Below are 21,464 nucleotides of genomic sequence, written 5' to 3'. Positions count from 1 at the left end.
GCTCCTGCAGCTCAATTCCAGAAAAATAAATGACCCAATCAAAAAATGGGCCAAAGAACTAAACAGACATTTCTCCAAAGAAGACATACAGATGGCTAACAAACACATGAAAAAATGCTCGACATCCCTCATAATCAGAGAAATGCAAATCAAACCCAAAATGAGATACCATTTCACATCAGTCAGAATGGCTGCTATCCAAAAGTCTACATGCAATAAATGCTGGAGAGGGTGTGGAGAGAAGGGAACCCTCTTACACTGTTGGTGGGAATGCAAACTAGTACTGCCACTATGGAGAACAGTGTGGAGATTCCTCAAAAAATTGGAAATAGAACTGCCATATGATCCAGCAATCGCACTTCTGGGCATACACACCGAGGAAACCAGAATTGAAAGAGACACATGTACTCCAATGTTCATCGCAGCACTGTTTATAATAGCGAGGACATGGAAGCAACCTAGATGTCCATCTGCAGATGAATGGATAAGAAAGCTTTGGTACATATACACAATGGAGTGTTACTCAGCCATTAAAAAGAATGCATCTGAATCAGTTCTAATGAGGTGGATGAAACTGGAGCCTATTATACAGAGTGAAGTAAGACAGAAAGAAACGCACCAATACAGTATACTAACACATACGTATGGAATTTAGAAAGATGGAAATATAACCCTGTATACGAGACAGCAAAAGAGACACAGTTGTATCGAACAGTCTTTGGGACTTTGTGGGAGAGGGTGAGGGTGGGATGATTTGAGAGAATGACATTGAAACATGTATGTTGTCATATGTGAAACGAATCAGCAGTTCAGGGTCAATGCATGTTACAGGATCTGGTGTGCGGGGATGACCCAGAGGGAGGATAAAGGGAGGAGGGAGGTGAGAGGGGGGTTCAGGAGGGGGAACTCATGTACACCTGGGGCGAATTCATGTCAATGTATGGCAAAACCAACCAATATAATATTGTAAAATAAAAAAATAAAAAATAATAATAATAATTTTTTAAAAATTAAAAAAAAAGAAAAGTTTACTTAAAGTTCACAGCCACAGGAGCATCTCTAAAAGGGGCAAAAAAAATTGATTATCCTTACAGGCTATGAGGAGAAAAATTCATTCCTTCAAAGATACCTACCCAAGTTCCTTCTTTTGACCAGTCACTGTACAAGGCTGTCTGTATAAAGAGTGAGTCCAACATATGTGGCCCAACCAGATGACCTTTACACAGCACTTAGCAGAGTTCCTTCCACATAACCTCTCAGGGTGCTATTAAATCGGTGTTACTATGAAGACAGTGGATGTGTTTGGGAAGACTGAAGAAAACAACTCAATGAAGGTGGTCAGTAACCCAAGTCCACCCCTTCAATCTGATCATCCCTCCCCTCCGACACTCTTATAGTGGCAGACAGACCATCAAGGTAGGGCTTCCAAAGTGGTACAGTGATGAAGAATCCGCCTGCAATGAAGAAGATGTAGGAGACATGAGTTTGATCCCTGGGTCAGGAAGATCCCCTGGAGGAGGAAACAGCAACCCACTCTAGTATGCTTTGACTCTGTCACTTCATTCTTTCTGAAGTTATTTCTCCACTGATCTCCAGGAGCATACTGGGCACCTACCGACCTGGGGAGTTCATCTTTCAGTGTCCTATCTTTTTGCCTTTTCATACTGTTCATGGGGTTCTCAAGGCAAGAATACTGAAGTGGTTTGCCACTGCCTTCTCCAGTGGACCACATTCTGTCAGACCTCTCCACCATGACCCGTCCTTCTTGGATGGCCCTACATGGTATGGCTCATAGTTTCATTGAGTTAGACAAGGCTGTGGTCCATGTGATCAGATTGGTTAGTTTGCTGTGACTGTGGTTTTCAGTCTGTCTGCCCTCTGATGAAGAAGAATAAGAAGCTTATGGAAGCTTCCTGATGGGAGAGACTGACTGATGGGAAAACTGGGTCTTGTTCTGATGGGCGGGGCCATGATCAGTAAATCTTTAATCCAATTTTATGTTGATGGGTGGGGCCGTGTTCCCTCCCTGTTATTTAAGAGGGGACAAACTGGCAGAGGTAATGAAGATAATGGTGAGCTCCTTCAAACGGCATGAACTGCTAAACTCAGTGCCCCCAGCCCTGCAGCAGGCCGCCACCAGTCCACACCTCTGCTGGAGACTCCTGGACACTCACAGGCAAGTCTGGGTCAGTCTCTTGTGGGGTCACTGCTCCTTTCTCCTGGGTCCTGGTGCACACAAATTTCTGCAAGGAGATCCAACCAATCCATCCTAAAGGAAATCAGTCCTGAATATTCATTGGAAGGGCTGAGGCTCAAGACGAAACTCCAATACTTTGGCCTGCTGATGCGAAGAACTGACTCATCTGAAAAGACCCTGATGCTGGGAAAGATTGAAGACAAGAGGAGAAGGGGACGACAGAGGATGAGATGGTTGGATGGCATCACCTACTCAATGGACATGAGTTTGAGTAAACTCCAGGAGTTGGTGATGGACAGGGAGGCCTGGTGTGCTGCAGTCCATGGGGTCACAAAGAGTTGGACACAACTGAGCGACTGAACTGAACCAGTACGCTTGCCTGGACAATCTCATGGACAGAGGAGCCTGGTGGGCTGCAGTTCACAGGATCACAAAGAGTTGGACACGCCGTAGCGACTAATACACACATACGTACACAGTCAAGGCAGATCTCAGGATGGAGCTGTCTTCCTCTATCTCTCAGCTTATTAACCTGTACCTGCTTCCTCCACAACTCCAATCTGAGGCAAACTCACTTATTGCTATCCCCAGTGTCCACAGCAGGTATAGCAAGCATCACTGCATGCTACTGATCCATCCTGCCCTGCCTGTGAACAAACACAGCACCCAGCCCACAGGGTCCCTTTGCATCTGCTCATCCAGCATCCCGGATGGTTGCTATGGTAGCAGAGTCGGCTGGCAGGATGGGAAAGCCCCTGTGCTATATCCTCAGAAGTAACCCTGACACCTCCCACCATCTTCTCTAGTCACCCTGCTTCCCTGCTGTCTCTGACACACCAGACACATTTCTACCTCCCTGGAATCTGTATGCTGTCTCTATTTCAGAAATGCTTTTTCTCCCGACACTTGCTTTCTCACCTCCTCTAGGTCTTGTATAAATGTTTTCTTCTCAGAAGAGATGTTTCCTGACCACTGTGTTCAAAATGTTCACACCTCCATCTCAGGACTCCTAAATACTTCCTCTGCTTTATTTTTCTCCATCCAATCTGTCACTTTTTGAATACATCTGAAGCCCACCACCATCTAGAAAAGGATCTCCAGGAGGAAATCACTGTGGTCTGCTTTGTTGACTGCTGTGTTCCCAGTGTCTCAGGGCAGGATCAGCACACAGCAGGTATGAGAAGCAGGGAGGGAAAAAGAAAAATGGGAACAATTCCATGAAGGACCCTTGGGCACGGTTTACACACTTGTCTCACTGACATCATTTATGTTGAGCAATGATTTCTGACATAAAACAGAAACAGTAAAGAACACGTAACTGAAGCGTCAAGAAACCGACGCCCTTGTTTAATTCTGCAAGCTGTCGGTTGTTTCCTCTCCTCTGTGGTTTGTCATCGTGCTTCTCTGTGGTCACTAAACTGAAGCTCTGTGGTTGCCAAGCAGAGTTTCTGGAACTATCCCAATAAGGTACTCCTCTAAACCACTCCACATAAGCTTGCACCAAAGTGAGCTATTCAAAACTCCAACTGTCAGAGTGTTAGGGAAGGAGGTACCCCATTGTGGGGTTACATGGATGGTGGGGCAGGGATGGTACTAATCCTTCCATTCAGGATTATTAGCTACAGACCATGATAATAAACCATTCCATCACTGTAACTTAAAGGGGGATTTAAAAGGGCATAGAGGACACAGAAAAACAAATATCTTCCTTTGACGATCAACTCCTTCTAGATCACTATCTCTGAGTTCTTCTGAACTTCAGATCTACATTTCTCTAAACCCCTGATAGATACAGAGTTTTGCACACGGGCTTTAGAGTCAAACAATCCTGGATTTAGTTCCCGGCTCTGACACTTACTAGTTGGATATTAGGCAAGTCTTTCAACCTCTTTGGCCCTCGACTTCATGCTGAAAAGGTAATGATAAAAATAATAACAGTAATAAATACAACCATAATCTTAACAGTGAGTCCTCATTAGGCACTTGCGATTGCCACATATCGGGCTATGAGCATTCTATTTTTCTAGTGTCATAAACAACAACCTTAACTACTTGGATTTATTCCCCACCTATCTGAGTCTTAATCTCAAAACACGTTTGCTTCAGGCCTTTCCAGCCACATACTCAGAGCAATCTCTCAGCTCCCCTTTCATCTCAAACGGCTGGTTATCTCACACTGTCTAGAGACTGCCTCAGAGTGCTGGCCACTGTTTCCGTAATTGGGTCTCGTCTCAATTCCATCATCAACACCAAGGACGAGAACCAGAGGTGATTCTGTATTTTCTAAATCCTTAACCATGAAAAAGTACCTTGTAAAATATCTACTGGTGAGAATGCTGACAGGAGAAAGAAGCAAGAAAAAAACAGCAAGATAAAAAGAAGAAAAAATAAGTGACTCTCCCTTTGAGTCCCCCTAATTTTATCTTCTTCATATAAAAGGACGCATTTGGGAATGCCTTCAGAACTTACCTACCCACTCAGGGTCCCCGTGGTCAGCATTTCCCCCGAGCAAACTGAATCTCTATGGCCCCCAGCACAGAGCAGTCAACTTCAGACACAAAGTGAATCAATATATTTTACATCAGTTAGGTCTGCTGAAAGACTGGGAGAAAAGGAAGAAGACATCATCTCTGCTCTTCCAGTCTAACAAGAGAGACTGACTTCTACACAGCTGGCCGAACACACAGCGGTGGTGGCAGTGTGTTTTAGCATCTCGAGCCCTGAGTCTCGGTGATGAGAGCAACGGGAAAGAGACAGTAGGACCACTTCCATCCATCAGAGGCGGGGCATACATAGTCACATCCAGGAGGCAATCTGGTTGTCAGGCAACCATGATAGGCTATCACCTTGAGTGAAAAAAGAACAATTTAATAAAATGTCTGCCATAAAAAGGGGCAAGTCTCACATGGAAGTATAGTAAAATTACCTGCCCATTGGAACCCAACAGAGAGGAGAGGAAACCTATTCCATAGGATGTTAAGAATCTCGGCTTCATTAGCAAGTGAGACAAATCCCAGTGCAGGCCTCAGACCACTGATGTTCCATCCCTCACCCCCTTGGGAAAGCTACCCACGAAATAAGCTACACCAAGGACACTGGCAATCGTTAATTTTGTTGTAAACTGGGTGTGTCACACGCCAACCCCTACCTTCCTCCTCATTTCCCACTCCTTTCATAAAAGCAATAGAACAATGTCTGCTACTCATTAGAAGAAACAGATAAACCAGATCTGAGACAGGATTATTGTTGATCAATCGCTCAGTAGTGTCTGACTGTTTGCCACCCCATGGACTGCAGCACACCAGGCTTCCCTGTCCTTCACTATCTCCCAGAGTTTGTTCAAACTCATGGCCATTCAGTCAGTGATGGCATACAACCATCTCATCCTCTGTCATCCCCTTCTTCTCCTCCTTTCAATTTTTCCCAGTATCAGGGTCTTTTCCAATGAGTCAGCTTTTCCCATCAGGTGGCCAAAGTACTGGAGCTTCAGTTTCAGCATCAGTCCTTCCAATGAATATTCAGGGTTAATTTCCTTTAGGATGGACTGCTTGGATCTCCTTGCTGTCCAAGGGACTCTCAAGAATCTTTTCCAACACCACAGTTCAAAGGCATCAGTTCTTCTGTGCTCAAACTTTTTTTATTGTCCAGCTCTCACACCCATACATAACTACTGGAAAAACCATAGCCTTGACTATATGGACCTCTGTAGGCAATGTCTCTGCTTTTTAATATGCTATCGAGGTTTGTCATTGCTTTACTTTCAAGAAGCAAGTGTCTTTTAATTTCATGGCTGCAGTCACCATCCACAATGATTTTGGAGCCCAAGAACATAAAGTCTGTCACTGTTTTCATTCTTTCCCCATCTATCTGGCATGAAGTGATGAAACCTGATGCCGTGATCTTCATTTTTTGAATGTTGAATTTTAATCCGGCTTCTTCACTCTTTCATCTTCATCCAGAGGCTCCTTAATTCCTCTTAATTTCTGCCATAAGGGTGGTGTCATCTGCATATCTGAGGTTATTGATATTTCTCCCAGCAATCTTGCTTCCAGCTTGTGCTTCACTCAGCCCAGCATTTCTCATGATGTATTCTGCATAGAAGTTAAATAAACAGAGTGACAATATAGAGCCTTGATGCACCCCCCCTTCCCAATTTGGAACCAGTCTGTTGTTCCACGTCCAATTCTAACTGTTACTTCTTGATCTACATGCAGGTTTCTCAGGAGCAAGGTAAGGCGGTCTGGTATTCCTACCTCTTTAAGAATTTTCTACAGTTTGTTGTGGTCTACACAGTCAAAGGCATTAGTGTAGTCAATGAAGAAAAAGTAGATGTTCTTCTGGAATTCTCTTGCTTTTTCTATGATCCAGTGGATTTTGGCAATTTGATCTCTGGTTCATCTGCCTTTACTAAATCCAGCTTGTACATCTGGAAGTTCTTGGTTCACATACTGTTGAGGCCTAGCTTGAAGGATTTTGAGCATTACTTTGCTAGTGTGTGAGATGAGTGCAATTGTGCGGTAGTTTGAACATTCCTTGGGGTTGCCCTTCTTTGGGATTGGAATGAAAACTGACCTTCTCCAGTCCTATGGCCACTGCTGAGTTTTCCAAATTTGCTGGCATATTGAGTGCAGCACTTTCACAGCATCATCTCTTAGGATTTGAAATCACTTAGCTGGAATTCCAACACCTCCACTAGCTCTGTTCAAAGTGATGTTTCCTAAGACCCACTTGATTTCACACTCTGGAATGTCTGGCTCTAGGTGAGTGATCACACCATCATGGTTATCCGGGTCATCAAGATCTTTTCTGTATAGTTCTTCTGTGTATTCTTGCCACCTCTTGTTAATATTTTCTGTTAGGGCCATAGCATTTCTGTCCTTTATCGAGCCCATCTTTGCATGAAATGCTCCCTCACAGATAACATGAATTCAGCAGCACTCCCATCCATTTAAAAAATATGTAAGGACAGACTTGTGGTTGCCAAGGGTGAGTGGGTGGGGAAGGAAAGGAATGGGAAGTTGTAGTTAGGAGATGCAAGTTTTTATATACAGAATGGATCAAAACAAGGTCCAACTGTATGGCACAAAGAGCTGTATTTAATATCCTATAACAAGCCATAATCGGAGAAGGCAATGGCAAGCCACTCCAGTACTCTTGCCTAGAAAATCCCATGGATGGAGGAGCCTGGTAGGCTGCAGTCCATGGGGTCGCTAAGGGTCGGACACGACTGAGCGACTTCACTTTCACTTTTCACTTTCCACTTTCACACATTGGAGAAGGAAATGGCAACCCACTCCAGTGTTCTTGCCTGGAGAATCCCAGGGAAGGGGGAGCCTGGTGGGCTTCCGTCTATGGGGTCACAGAGTCGGACACGACTGAAGTGACTTAGCAGCAGCAGCAGCAGCAACAAGCCATAATGGAAAAGAGTACTTAAAAAAAAGAATGTGAGTATATATATACATATATATATATATATATAAAACTGAATCATTCTGTGTACAGCAAAAATTAACACAACAGTGTAAATAAACTATATTTCAACAAAAAATTTTAATTCATTGATAACAAATTCAGATTTTAAATGAATATTGAACTTGGGCTCTACACCTTTCTAAATCTCTCTATATTTTCAGTCAGAACTATATAAAAAGTGTTCACTGACCATATGGTTAACATTTTTCCCAAGAAAACTCCAAAAATTCTGACTTTTAAAAAAATTCTGACTTTTAAAAAAATTTCATTGGAAGGACTGATGCTAAAGCTGAAACTCCAAAACTTTGGCCACCTCATGCGACGAGTTTACTCACTGGAAAAGACTCTGATGCTGGGAAGGATTGGGGGCGGGAGGAGAAGGGGACGACAGAGAATGAGATGGCTGGATGGCATCACTGACTCGATGGACATGAGTTTGAGTGAACTCCGGGAGTTGGTGATGGACAGGGAGGCCTGGTGTGCTGTGATTCATGGGGTCACAAAGAGTCGGACACGACTGAGCGACTGAACTGAACTGTTTTACAATGCTGTGTTGCTTTCTGCTGTACAACGACGTGAATCAGTCAGAAATATACATATATTCCCTCCTTCTTGAGGCTCCATACCACTGTTCTAGGTCATTACAGAGCACTGGGCTGAGCTCCCTGTGTTACTCAGCAACTCTCCCAACACGAGCCCTACACAAGCCACTGGACCAACGTAACCCACTAAGGGCAGAGACCAGAAGCAAGAACTATGACCCTACAGCCTGGAGAAAGGAGACCTCAAACACATTAGACAAAATGCAATGATAACAATATCATGCAGATGAAGGAATAAGGTAAAAACCCACAAGACCCAATAAATGAAGAGGAAACAGGCAAACTATCTGTAACAGAATTCAGAGTTAGTAAAGATGATCCCAAATCTCAAGAACAGAATAGAGAAAATGCAAGAATCACTTAACACATTTAACAAGGACCTGGAAAAAATAAAGAATAAACAAGCAGTGATGAACAGCAAGATTACTGAAATTAAAAATACTCTAGAGGGAATCAATAGCAGATAAACTGAGACAGACAGATAAATGAGCTTGAAGACAGAATGGTGGAAATAATTAGCAAAGAGCAGAATAAAGAAAAACGAATGAAAATAATTGAAGACAGTCTTGGAGACCTCTGGGAAAATATTAAATGCACCAACATTCAAATTATAGGGGTTTCAGAATAAGAAAAAAAATATCAAAGAGTCTCAGAAAATATTTGAAGAGACTATAGTCAAAAACTTCCCTAACATGGGAAAGAAAGTCAATGAAATCCAAAAAAGCAGAGTCCCATAAAGGACTATTTTTAAAAAAAAATATCTCCCATTAATGGCACATGAAGTAGGTTTCAATGTTCAGGTAATGGCTTAATTTTTCTATATTCGAGATTAGTATTCTAATTGTGTAGAAAACTGCTTATTCAACTAGGATTTTTTATTTATTTTTAGAACCAAAGCCTGTTAATTATGCCATATGTTCGGATTTCATTGGAGGATGGGATTGTGGATATTTGAAGGCCTTATTTTTGGGGAAGCATTACCAGTTAGGATACCATTAGCCATTAAATGACACCTATTTGTTTCATTGCCATTAACATTTATGAAGTCCTTTTCATAAAAATTTTGTGATTTTTTTTTTACTATTGTTTGTGAATTTGAAATGTTTCCACTAATAGAAATATGAATTGCGTTATTAAACATAATTCATATTTCAGTATGAAAGAGGTAAGATGTTAAATTATATACTCGGGTTAATCTTATCTTCTTACTATTTATTAACTGACTGGGAAACAATAGGTGGGTTCCTTGGCCTTGATAGGCTAACAGACTCAAATTAGAATAAGTTGTTTTAAAAGTCAGTGCTGTTAAACTGTTTCACTGACTATACATATTTAGTGCCTAGTGTATCAGTCCCATGGACAGAGGAGCCTGGAGGGCTACAAACCATAGTGTCACAGAGAATCGGACATGACTGAATCATCTTAGCACACATGCACTGTCTTGGGCACCATGGAGGGTTTGTGGTAAAGAGATGGTTAAGAACATAACCCTGCCTTCAGGATCTGGTCCACTGGGACATAGCTTTGCACAGCATTAAGTGTAGCATAAGAGGTAAATCACCATCAGGACTGAGTGTGCATCCACGCCTTTGTCCCGGCAGCTCGGTGAGCCAAGATCATATCGGAGGATCCAGGGATGTGTCCTGTGGGAGGCAGCATGCAGGCCAGCACAGAGGAGAAGTAGGAATGACAGTTAGGGAAATATGACAAACACAGGCCTGAAGTGTGGGGGGTGGTGGTTTAGTCAGTCATGTCTGACTCTGTGACCTCGTGGACTGTTGCCCGCCAGACTTCTCTGTCCATGGGATTTCCCAGGCAAGAATACTGCAGTGGGTTGTCATTTCATTCTCCAGGGAATCTTCTTGGCCCAGGGATCAAATCCAGGTCTCCTGCATTGCAGGGGGATTCTTTACCAGCTGAGCCACCAGGGAAGCCCCAGTGTGGATGGGGGAGGCCAAAAATGGGAAGCATTTTCTGCTCTGCCTGGAATGAAGGCATGCAGTGTGTCTGCAGTGGGCTGTGCTGAGGGCTGGTCAGTGATGTGATGGTGAATGGATGGATTGCAGATGGGTGGTTGGTAGTGGTTATTCTTTTACCATTAGTGCAAAAAAGCCTGGATGGTACAGATTTTTTAAGCATAGATAATTCTGGGTAATCTGATGAAACTCAGCCATTAAGCAAACAGCAGTAACAACAACAAAAACTTCTTGCTTGAGAAAGAATCTTCTGCCTGTCTTTTCCTGTCCTAAGCATAACTGACGTAGACTGAGGCTGTATCTTCCTTCTGTGGCCACTCGTTGCCATTTGTCAGCATGGTGAGCTGTTTGCAGAGGATGGAGAGACTGGGCTGCAGCTTATCAGACCTGTAGGATCACTTGTGGTCAGCTGCAGTACTCACCTACTCGCCCCGCCTCCCCCTGTATCCTTCTCCTACTTCCTGACGTTGCAGTTTATCACATGCTGCAGAAGTGAGCCCCCTCCCTGGCTAATGTTTTGCACTGGGCGTGACTGGAGGAGTCTTGTCTAACTAGTTTTGGTTTTCTCAGTATATGCATGTTGGTTTACTTCTTATGCTACACTTAATGCTGTGCAAAGCTATGTCCCAGTGGACCAGATCCTGAAGGCAGGGTTATGTTCTTAACCATCTCTTTACCACAAACCCTCCATGGTGCCCAAGACAGTGCATGTGTGCTAAGATGATTCAGTCATGTCCGATTCTCTGTGACACTATGGTTTGTAGCCCTCCAGGCTCCTCTGTCCATGGGACTGATACACTAGGCACTAAATATGTATAGTCAGTGAAACAGTTTAACAGCACTGACTTTTAAAACAACTTATTCTAATTTGAGTCTGTTAGCCTATCAAGGCCAAGGAACCCACCTATTGTTTCCCAGTCAGTTAATAAATAGTAAGAAGATAAGATTAACCCGAGTATATAATTTAACATCTTACCTCTTTCATACTGAAATATGAATTATGTTTAATAACGCAATTCATATTTCTATTAGTGGAAACATTTCAAATTCACAAACAATAGTAAAAAAAAATCACAAAATTTTTATGAAAAGGACTTCATAAATGTTAATGGCAATGAAACAAATAGGTGTCATTTAATGGCTAATGGTATCCTAACTGGTAATGCTTCCCCAAAAATAAGGCCTTCAAATATCCACAATCCCATCCTCCAATGAAATCCGAACATATGGCATAATTAACAGGCTTTGGTTCTAAAAATAAATAAAAAATCCTAGTTGAATAAGCAGTTTTCTACACAATTAGAATACTAATCTCGAATATAGAAAAATTAAGCCATTACCTGAACATTGAAACCTACTTCATGTGCCATTAATGGGAGATATTTTTTTTAAAAAACTGATCAAATTGATTATCCAAATCATAGCTTGGTAACCTCATAACTACATTTAAATTAAAGTCATCCTAGAAATGTAGTATTTGTCTCATAATTATATTTGGTTATTTTATCATAAAGAGATATTAAGGTTTTACAAAAATTTCTGAATGGATAAGAATTTGTTTCCTTCGGTGTTTGGCTTTTTTCTAGATATTTGGTATTCATTCATTTATTTGAGCTTGCTGGTCTTACCTGCACCACGCAGGATCTTCTAACTGCACCATGCAAACTCTAAGTTGCGGCATGTGGGATCTAGTTCCTTGACAAAGAATCAAACCCAGGCCCTTGCACTGGGAGCACAGAGTCTAAGTATCTGGCAGTCAAAAGGAGGTACACATATTCCTACATTTTTTAGGAATGTGAACGTGCATTTTTGTCTGTGGTTAGGACCAGGCAATGGAGGAGACAGTGAGACAAATTCAGGCATACATTTCAGCAAAAAGTTAAAGAAAAAGTTATGCTCTTGATTTCTTTGCCAGGAGATGGAAAAATGAAAACACATCCAACGGGGCTTTTAATGCCTTAAAGTGTTCTAGGAAGGTCATCTGTAATACTTTTAAGATACACAGAGGTCAACCCCCAAACAAAGGGGAACACTGGGTACAATCAATATTACCTTCATTTAAATGGTTATAAATGACATCCTCTCTGTCCAAACTAACCACAAAAATAAATCCCAACCAAAATTTCCAAGGGCACTGAATGCACTTAGAAAGAAGAAAAATAGAAAAACAGGAAAGCGCCCAGGCTGGGCCTCACCTCTGGCCCTTCAGGGGCATCCTCTCCAGGGGGCGTTTTCTGGAGTAGACCCAAGGTGCCGTTGCTGGAAGTCCTCCTGTCCTCGGCGGGAGAGGTGAAGGGCTCCTCAGAGTCTGTTTCCACCACGTGGAAGGGGCCCACTTCTTCCTGACTCCAATCCAGTTCTTCTTCAGACTGTTTCAAAGAGCTACTGCTGCTCTTGGGAACGATACCGGCCGTTGACAGGCTGCTGGGCACCGAGGTGTAGGACGACTGGGGGCCGGAGTAAGGCCGCCCCTCAGGGGACAGGGCCTCGGCCTCCAGGAGGTCCGGGACAGACAGGCTCAGGCGGCGGTCCAGGTGATGCTGGGCCCGTAAGTCCAGGGCTTTGCTTGAGGTCTTCTTCACTTTCCTTTTGCTCAGGTTGATCAACAAAGGCCTGGTCCGCTGTTTTAATGAGCCCCAGACAGACGGTTTATCCAGGTCCATGGCTGCATGAAGACACAGGCAGTCCCTCTGGGGAAGAGTACGTCTCTCCGGGACACTTCGGTGACTCCTAGGAAACAGAAGACACGAAGAAAGGATATGATGCTTCTCTGCACTGTCAGAGCACATCAAAGTGGGAAACATGACTCAGGGAATCTTATCCTTCCCACTAAGTGATCAAGACCAAAACATCTAATCGGTAACATCTACAAAAATATAATTGGGAACATCTATCCTGTTGGCTTGATTCATGGACCTAACATTCCAGGTTCCTATTCAATATTGCTCTTTACAGCATCAGACCTTGCTTCATCACCAGTCACATCCACAACTGGGTATTTGTTTCGTTTTGGCTCCATCCCTTCATTCTTTCTGGAGTTATTTCTCCACTGATCTCCAGTAGCATACTGGGCACCTACCGACCTGGGGAATTCCTCATTCAGTACCCTATCATTTTGCCTTTTGATACTGTTCATGGGGTTCTCAAGGCAAGTATACTGAAGTGGTTTGCCATTCCCTTCTCCAACATCTATTTCTGCTTCATTGACTATGCCAAAGCCTTTGACTGTGTGGATCACAATAAACTGTGGAATATTCTGAAAGAGATGGGAATACTAGACCACCTGACCTGCCTCTTGAGAAACCTGTAGGCAGGTCAGGAAGCAACAGTTAGAACTGGCCATGGAACAACAGACTGGTTCCAAATAGGAAAAGGAGTACGTCAAGGTTGTATATTGTCACCCTGCTTATTTAACTTATATGCACAGTACATCATGAGGAACGCTGGGCTGGAAGAAGCACACACTGGCATCAAGATTGCCAGGAGAAATATCAATAACCTCAGATATGCAGATGACACCACCATTATGGCAGAAAGTGAAGAGGAACTCAAAAGCCTCTTGATGAAAGTGAAACAGGAGAGTGAAAAGTTTGGCTTGAAGCTCAACATTCAGAAAACAAAGATCATGGCATCTGGTCCCATCACTTCATGGGAAATAGATGGGGAAACAGTGGAAACAGTGTCAGACTTTATTTTTTTGGGCTCCAAAATCACTGCGGATGCTGATTGCAGCCATGAAATTAAAAGACGCTTACTCATTGGAAGGAAAGTTATGACCAACCTAGATAGCATATTAAAAAGCAGAGACATTACTTTGCCAACAAAGGTCCGTCTAGTCAAGGCTATGGTTTTTCCCGTGGTCATGTATGGATGTGAGAGTTGGACTTGAAGAAAGCTGATCACCGAAGAATTGATGCTTTTGAACTCCTTGAGAGTCCCTTGGACTGCAAGGAGATCCAACCAGTCCATTCTAAAGGAGATCAATCCTGGGTGTTCATTGGAAGGACTGATGCTAAAGCTGAAACTCCAATACTTTGGCCACCTCATGTGAAGAGTTGACTCACTGGAAAAGAGTCTGATGCTAGGAAGAATTGGGGGCGGGAAGAGACGGGGACGACAGAGAATGAGATCGCTGGATGGCATCACTGACTCGATGGACATGAGTTTGAGTGAACTCCGGGAGTTGGTGATGGACAGGGAGGCCTGGCGTGCTGTGATTCATGGGGTCGCAGAGTCGGACACGACTGAGCGACTGAACTGAACTGACTGATCCTGGTGGCTCAGAGGGTAAAGCATCTGCCTGCAATGCAGGAGACCCGGGTTCGATCCCTGGGTCAAGAAGGTCATCTGGAGGAGGGAATGGACACCCACTCCAGGAATCTTGCCTGGAGAATCCCATGGACAGAGAAGCCTGGTGGGCTACAGTCCATGGGGTCACAAAGAGTCAGGCACGACTAAGCGACTTCACAAATATCAGGAAAAACATTTTTAAGGAACTGAATCTTAGCAATCTCTTTAATCGGAGTAGTTGCAGAAAAGTTAAAGCAATAAATGAATGAAACTATGAGGCTGACACAAAAAAATGTTTTCATAAAAGGACTGCTTCCTGAGTTTGGCTTATTTCACTCCAGATTCATTTACGTTGCTGGAAATGACAGAATCTCCTTCTTTCTAGGACTCAATAACTATCCATTGTATATGCAAGTATACCACATTTTCTTACCCATTCATCCTTCAATGGCCACTTTTTTTTTTTTTTTCATATCCGGCTACTGTGAATAATGTTGCAGAGAACAAGGGATGCAGAGTTCCCTTGGACAAATTGATTTCATTTTTTTGAATATATACCCAGAAATGGGACAGCTGGTTTAATTCTAGTTTTCAGTTTTTATGAGGAACCTCCATACTGATTTCCATAACTATACCAACGTATAATTAATGAGATGCAGGTTCCATCTCTGGGTCAGGAAGATCCCCGGGAGGAGGAAATGGAAATTCCCTCCAATATTCTTGCCTGGAGAATCCCATGGATGGATGAGCCTGGCAGGTTACGGTTTGTAGGGTCGCAGAGGGTCAGACACAACTGAGGCGACTGAGCACACTCGCACAGATGTTATCGATAGCAGGAACCTTAGTCATCTGACTGCTGGCTGACTGGTGTTCTGTTAGCACAGGGTTGAAGTTAAATGGGAAAAATAAATGAGTCAAGTTTTGGATATAGAGATTAATCATAAATTCAATAAGGGATCTTGGTTTTAAGGAGACTCCTTTTCAGTTTCACATGTACAACACAGTTAATGTTTTTTATAGATTATATGTATGTGTTTATGTTTAAACTGTGGGTCTTTAAAGGTACAGAGTGGGCCTCCCAGGTGGCACTAGTGGTAAAGAACTCGCCTGTCAATGCAGGAGACAGGAGTTCGATCCTTGGGTGGGGAGATCCCTGGAGGATGGTATGGCAACCCAATCCAGTATCCTTGCCTGGAGAATCCCATGGACAGAGGAGTCTGGTGGGTTACAGTCCAAAGGAACGCAAAGAGTCGGACATGACTGAAGCGCCTTAACACACATAACAATGTATATCTCCATCAAGAGTATGTTCAGTTCAGTTCAGTCGCTCAGTCGTGTCCGACTTTCTGCGACCCCATGAATCACAGCACACCAGGCCTTTCTGTCCATCACCAACTCCCGGAATTCACTATAACTCATGTCCACAGAGTCGGTGATGCCATCCAGCCATCTCATTCTCTGTCGCCCCCTTCTCCTCCCGCCCCCAACCTTTCCTAGCATCAGAGTCTTTTCCAGTGAGTCAACTCATCGCATGAGGTGGCCAAAGTATTGCGGTAGCGTTCCCAATTTTCCATACCCTAAACAACACTCATTTCTTTGCCTTTTTTATTTTTATAATCACCATGTATTCTTGAAATTTGCTAAGAGTATAGACCTTTAGGTTTCTACCCGCCTACACATACACACACACAAAAATGGTAAGTACAAGAAATGATGGGAGATATTAACTTGATTGTGGCACTCATTTTGTAATATATATGTATATTAAATTGACCACTATATATCTTCAGTTCAGTTCAGTTCAGTCGCTCAGTCATGTCTGACTCTTTGCGACCCCATGAATCACAGCATGCCAGGCCTCCCTGTCCATCACCAACTCCCGGAGTTCACTCAAACTCATGTCCATCGAGTTGGTGATGCCATCCAGCCATCTCATCCTCTGTCGTCCCTTTCTCCTCCTGCCCCCAATCCCTCCCAGCATCAGAGTCTTTTCCAGTGAGTCAACTCGTTGCATGAGGTAGCCAAAGTATTGGAGTTTCAGCTTTAGCATCAGTCCTTCCAATGAACACCCAGAACTGATCTCCTTCAGAGTGGACTGGCTGGATCTCCTTGCAGTCCAAGGGACTCTCAAGAGTCTTCTCCAACACCACAGTTCAAAAGCATCAATTCTTCGGCGATCAGCTTTCTTCACAGTCCAACTCTCACATCCATACATGACCACGGGAAAAACAATAGACTTGACTAGACGGACCTTTGTCGGCAAAGTAATGTCTCTGCTTTTTAATATACTATCTAGGTTGGTCATAACTTTCCTTCCAAGGAGTAAATGTCTTTTAATTTCATGGCTGCAATCAGCATCCGCAGTGATTTTGGAGCCCAAAAAAATAAAGTCTGACACTGTTTCCACTGTTTTCCCATCTATATGCAATTTTTATTTGTCAATTATACCTTAATAAATCTTGGAAAAAAACAAGAATAAAAATTTAAAAACTACAAAAGAAAGCTTCTTTCTTATTTTCTCTCAAGAGAAAGCAGAGCAAAAGATATTTACTAGAAAAATAAAAGCATCTTTTAACTGTTATGTTCAAGGGAATGCCTTTCTGTTTCTAAACCCAGAATCAGCAAACAATTTCTGAACAAGGTCAGTTAGTAAATATTATGGGCTGAGTGTGAGAAAGTTCAAACTACTCAGTCCTACTGTTGTGACACCATAGGAGACGTGTATGATTCCGAAATGAAAGTGTACCTGTGGCCTCAATAAAACTTTATTTATAAAAACAGGCAACGTACTATAGTTGGCCAATCCTGGTTTAATTTTATCATCTTTCTTTCTAGAGCTAAGTGTGCATTTTGAAGGACAAATACACGCTCATATCAACTAGGATTCCATCTAGTATCTTCAAAATTTATATTAAAATAAGAGTAACTAAAGAGAAAAACATTTATAAAAGTGAGAGGTCTGCCCTCAGTCCAGTGTACCAAACCAGAAGAATTATGAAAGCTTCTCCAATGGCAATCCTAAGAAAAGCAACCTTCAGAGCTTCAGCTGGAGAATGAAAGAGAGAAAATGTTTCCCACAAACAGGTGTGAGTGACAGGAATGCTTCACAAACAAATATAATACATTCTACTGAATGCTATGCAGGAAATGGGGTAATTTAAGATATAATAGGTTGGACTCATTAGGAAATCGGATTAAAATCAAATTTGGCGCCATAACCCTCACTCGATGTGTCAAGTGCCTCATGATAAGTCTTTCCAATATGAAAAAGAACAGTGTGGTCAAGTCAGTCTAAACTGGCCTATACTCACCTTGTCACATTTGTCTAATGACAAAGAAGGCTAAGAGCTATGATAAAAGCATCTTCCAAGATCAAGGACTTCAAGCATCTGTGCCCAGCCCAGGATATTTAGTCATTAGGAAGTCACTGCTGAAGATTAGGACTAGGTGACAGTCCTCCAGCTCTGGACTGATGACCATCAGCTCGAAGGATGAACTTGGTATCTTCCATAGGCAATGCAGAGATGAAGACCTTGGATTCTAGAGACTCTTGGATTCTACAGATGAAGACTCTTGGATTCTAGAGACTCACCAAGTTGGAACTTTAATTTTTTATGTTCTACTCAGGTATACCATCAGACTAAATCTCAATTTTTTCACCTATTCACTAGGGAATATATCACCTAGCTTAAAAACAAAATAAAGTCCCAGTGTCTGAGTATCTGATGCAGAGAAAGTGCACTCAGGAAAAGCTATGTTTTCATTCTTACTGATGATACTGTCATAATGTCATATTTTGATATCTTACGCTTACTCCTTGGAAGGAAAGTTATGACCAACCTAGATAGTATATTAAAAAGCAGAGACATTACTTTGCCAACAAAGGTCCGTCTAGTCGTCTATGGTTTTTCCCGTGGTCATGTATGGATGTGAGAGTTGGACTGTGAAGAAAGCTGACCGCCGAAGAATTGATGCTTTTGAACTGTGGTGTTGGAGAAGACTCTTGAGAGTCCCTTGGACTGCAAGGAGATCCAACCAGTTCATTCTGAAGGAGATCAATCCTGGGTGTTCATTGGAGGGACTGATGCTAAAGCTGAAACTGCAATACTTTGGCCACCTCATGCGATGAGTTGACTCACTGGAAAAGACTCTGATGCTGGGAGGGATTGGGGGCTGGAGGAGAAGGGGACGACGGAGAATGAGATGGCTGGATGGCATCACCGACTCGATGGACATGAGTTTGAGTGAACTCCGGGAGTTGGTGATGGACAGGGAGGCCTGGCGTGCTGTGATTCATGGGGTCGCAAAGAGTCAGACACGACTGAGCGACTGAACTAACTGAACTGAACTGAAGTCACTTAAGAATTCTGTGTCTCATTACTGTTTCCATTTTGTTTAGCTTTTTAAAAATTTATTTTTAACTGGAAGATAATTGCTTTATAATATTGTACTGGTTTTATTTCCATTTTATACATAAATTTAACTGTACATTCTAAGGGAGATCAATCCTGGGTGTTCATTGGAAGGACTGATGCTAAAGCTGAAACGGCAATACTTTGGCCATCTCATGCGACGAGTTGACTCACTGGAAAAGACTCTGATGCTGGAAAGGTTGGGGGCGGGAGGAGAAGGGGACGACCGAGAATGAGATGGCTGGATGGCATCACCGACTCTGTGGACATGAGTTTGAGTGAACTCCGGGAGTTGGTGATGGATAGAGAGGCCTGGCGTGCTGTGATTCATGGGGTCGCGGAGAGTCGGACACGACTGAGCGACTGAACTGAACTGAACTGAACTGAACCTCATAGGGCTCTTGTGAGAACTGAATGAATTAGTCCATATAAAGTGATTAGAAAATTCCTTCACAAAGAGTAAATTTTTAATACAATGTTATCCAGCTTCAAAATTATCATTATTTCTATTATATAATATTAGGTCATTCAGCTTTAAATTTTAAAAATATTTTATAATTCTTTGCTGCTTTCAAAAATACTACTATAAACATAATCATATTAGTAGAACACAGATACATTATTTAATTCACATCTTACAGTTTAACTTGCACATAGGTTCAAAATGCCTGTTTCCACGTTCATCTGAAAATATTTTAGTTAATTTGCCTTTAATGGAGTGTTATATCATTTAGTTGCTAAGTTGCATCTGACTCTTTTGTGACCCCATGAACTATAGCCCTGTTCATGGCTCCTCTGTCCGTGGAATTTCCCAGGCAAGAATACTGGAGTAGGTGCCATATCCCCCTCAAGGGGATCTTCCAGACCAGGGATCAAACCTACATCTCCTGCACTGGCAGGTGAACTCTTTATCACTGAGCCACCAGGGAAGCCCAGAGTGTTAAATAGGTGTCTGTTAATCTTGCTGGTTGACAGTTTAGTTCTTTTATACTCTAATCCTTATGCTACTTAAAGAGGGGTGTTTGTTTTTCAACTATAACTGTGAATTTGTCTATTTCTCCTGTCAGCTATATCATTTTTTGCTTCTGTATTTTGAAGGCCTGTTGTTATCTGCAAACATGTTACAACTAAAACAGTTGTCTTCTTGCTGTTGAAATAAAATCTGACAATCTCTATCCTTTAGTTGGTTTTTTAGACCATAAAGGACTTCCCTGGTGGCTCAGCTGGTAAAGGTACAATCCCTGTGTTGCGAAGATCCCTTGGAGAAGGGAACGGCTACTCATTCCACTATTCTGGCCTGGAGAATTTCAGGGACTGTATTGTCCATGGGGTCACAAAGAGTCAGACACGACTGAGCACTTTCACTTTTTAATTCTTTTTACTATATTTTTGTGTAAATTTTTAGTGGTTGATCTAGCGAGGGATTACAACATGCAGAGTTAACCTTTTACCCTTTACTTGGAATCAATAGTTCAGCACTCCAACTGGAACAGAAAAACCAAACCACATGCATTTGCTGCTATTAAAAACTACAATCTTAGTGGCTTATTAAGATAAATTCATTATTTTTCAATTCTGGAGGCCAGAAGTCTAATACATATTTCATCAAATTAAACCAAGGTGTTGACAAGACTGCATAATTTCTTGGCAGCTCCAGAGATAAATCTGTTTCTTGGTCATTCCAGACCAAAAATTCTCATTTTCTTGCTGGCTGACAGTGGAGGGCCTTTTGCAACTGTGAAGGCTACCCACATGCCTGGGCCCCCTTCTCCACTTTTAAAGCCACCAACAGTAAGGAAAGTCATTCTCAATTCTACATCTCTCTGATCCTCTCTCCGCCTTCCTCTTCCATTTTTAAGGACTCATGATATAACTGGCTCCATCAGGACAGTACATCTCAAGATTTAAAGCCATAATCGCATCTACAAAGTTATTTTTGCCATTTATTGCACCATATTCACAGAATTTGGGTAACAGAATGTGGACATTGCGGGGCACAGGAAGTAGATTATTCTGCCTTCCATACCACCATATAGATTTCCTCATCATCTCCTTTTTATAGACTCTCTTATATATACATCTAAATACACTGACAACTCCCATGAGACAATGTTTTACTTGGGATTTCAGTGATGAACCATTTTTTTTCAAAACTCAAGAAAAAAAAATCTGTCATGTTTACCACCTCCTCCATTCTTTATATTCTGAATTTCCTTCTGGTATTATTTCCCATTTTTCCAAGGAATTTCCTTAACTAGCTATTTCTTAGGAGGTCTGTTCTCTTGGTTTTCCTTCATCTGAGATTGTCTTCGTTTCACCTTCAAGGGTATTTTCACCAGATACTGGATTTCACACTTTTATTTCAGCACTTTAAACAGGATGTGACATTTCTTTCTGCCCTCCGTGATTTCTGATGAGAAATTCAGGTCAACCACTGTTTTCCTATAGATAAGGTCACTTTTCTCTGACTGCTTTCAAGATTCTATCTTTGTCATTACATTTGCAGCAGTTATGA

General features: G+C 42.3%; 1 protein-coding gene across 2 annotated transcripts in view; it reads right to left on the bottom strand.

The window, feature by feature from the left end:
* Positions 1 to 21,464, bottom strand: part of MCTP2 (multiple C2 and transmembrane domain containing 2) — a 284,499-nt gene that overhangs the window by 205,999 nt on the left and 57,036 nt on the right. For both annotated transcript variants that reach the window (XM_055417730.2, XM_088829687.1), the window contains exon 2: positions 12,443 to 12,977. In XM_055417730.2, the coding sequence (XP_055273705.2) occupies positions 12,443 to 12,910 (468 nt within the window). In that variant the 5' untranslated portion in view covers positions 12,911 to 12,977. The remainder of the gene's footprint in view (positions 1 to 12,442; positions 12,978 to 21,464) is intronic.

The sequence above is a fragment of the Moschus berezovskii genome, chromosome 21 (assembly GCF_049115385.1).
Source record: "Moschus berezovskii isolate FMDL1 chromosome 21, NW_MosBer_1.0, whole genome shotgun sequence".
Classification (NCBI taxonomy): Eukaryota; Metazoa; Chordata; class Mammalia; order Artiodactyla; family Moschidae; genus Moschus; species Moschus berezovskii.
Note: the sequence above shows the minus strand (reverse complement) of the source record. Positions and strands in the feature narration are given on the sequence as shown.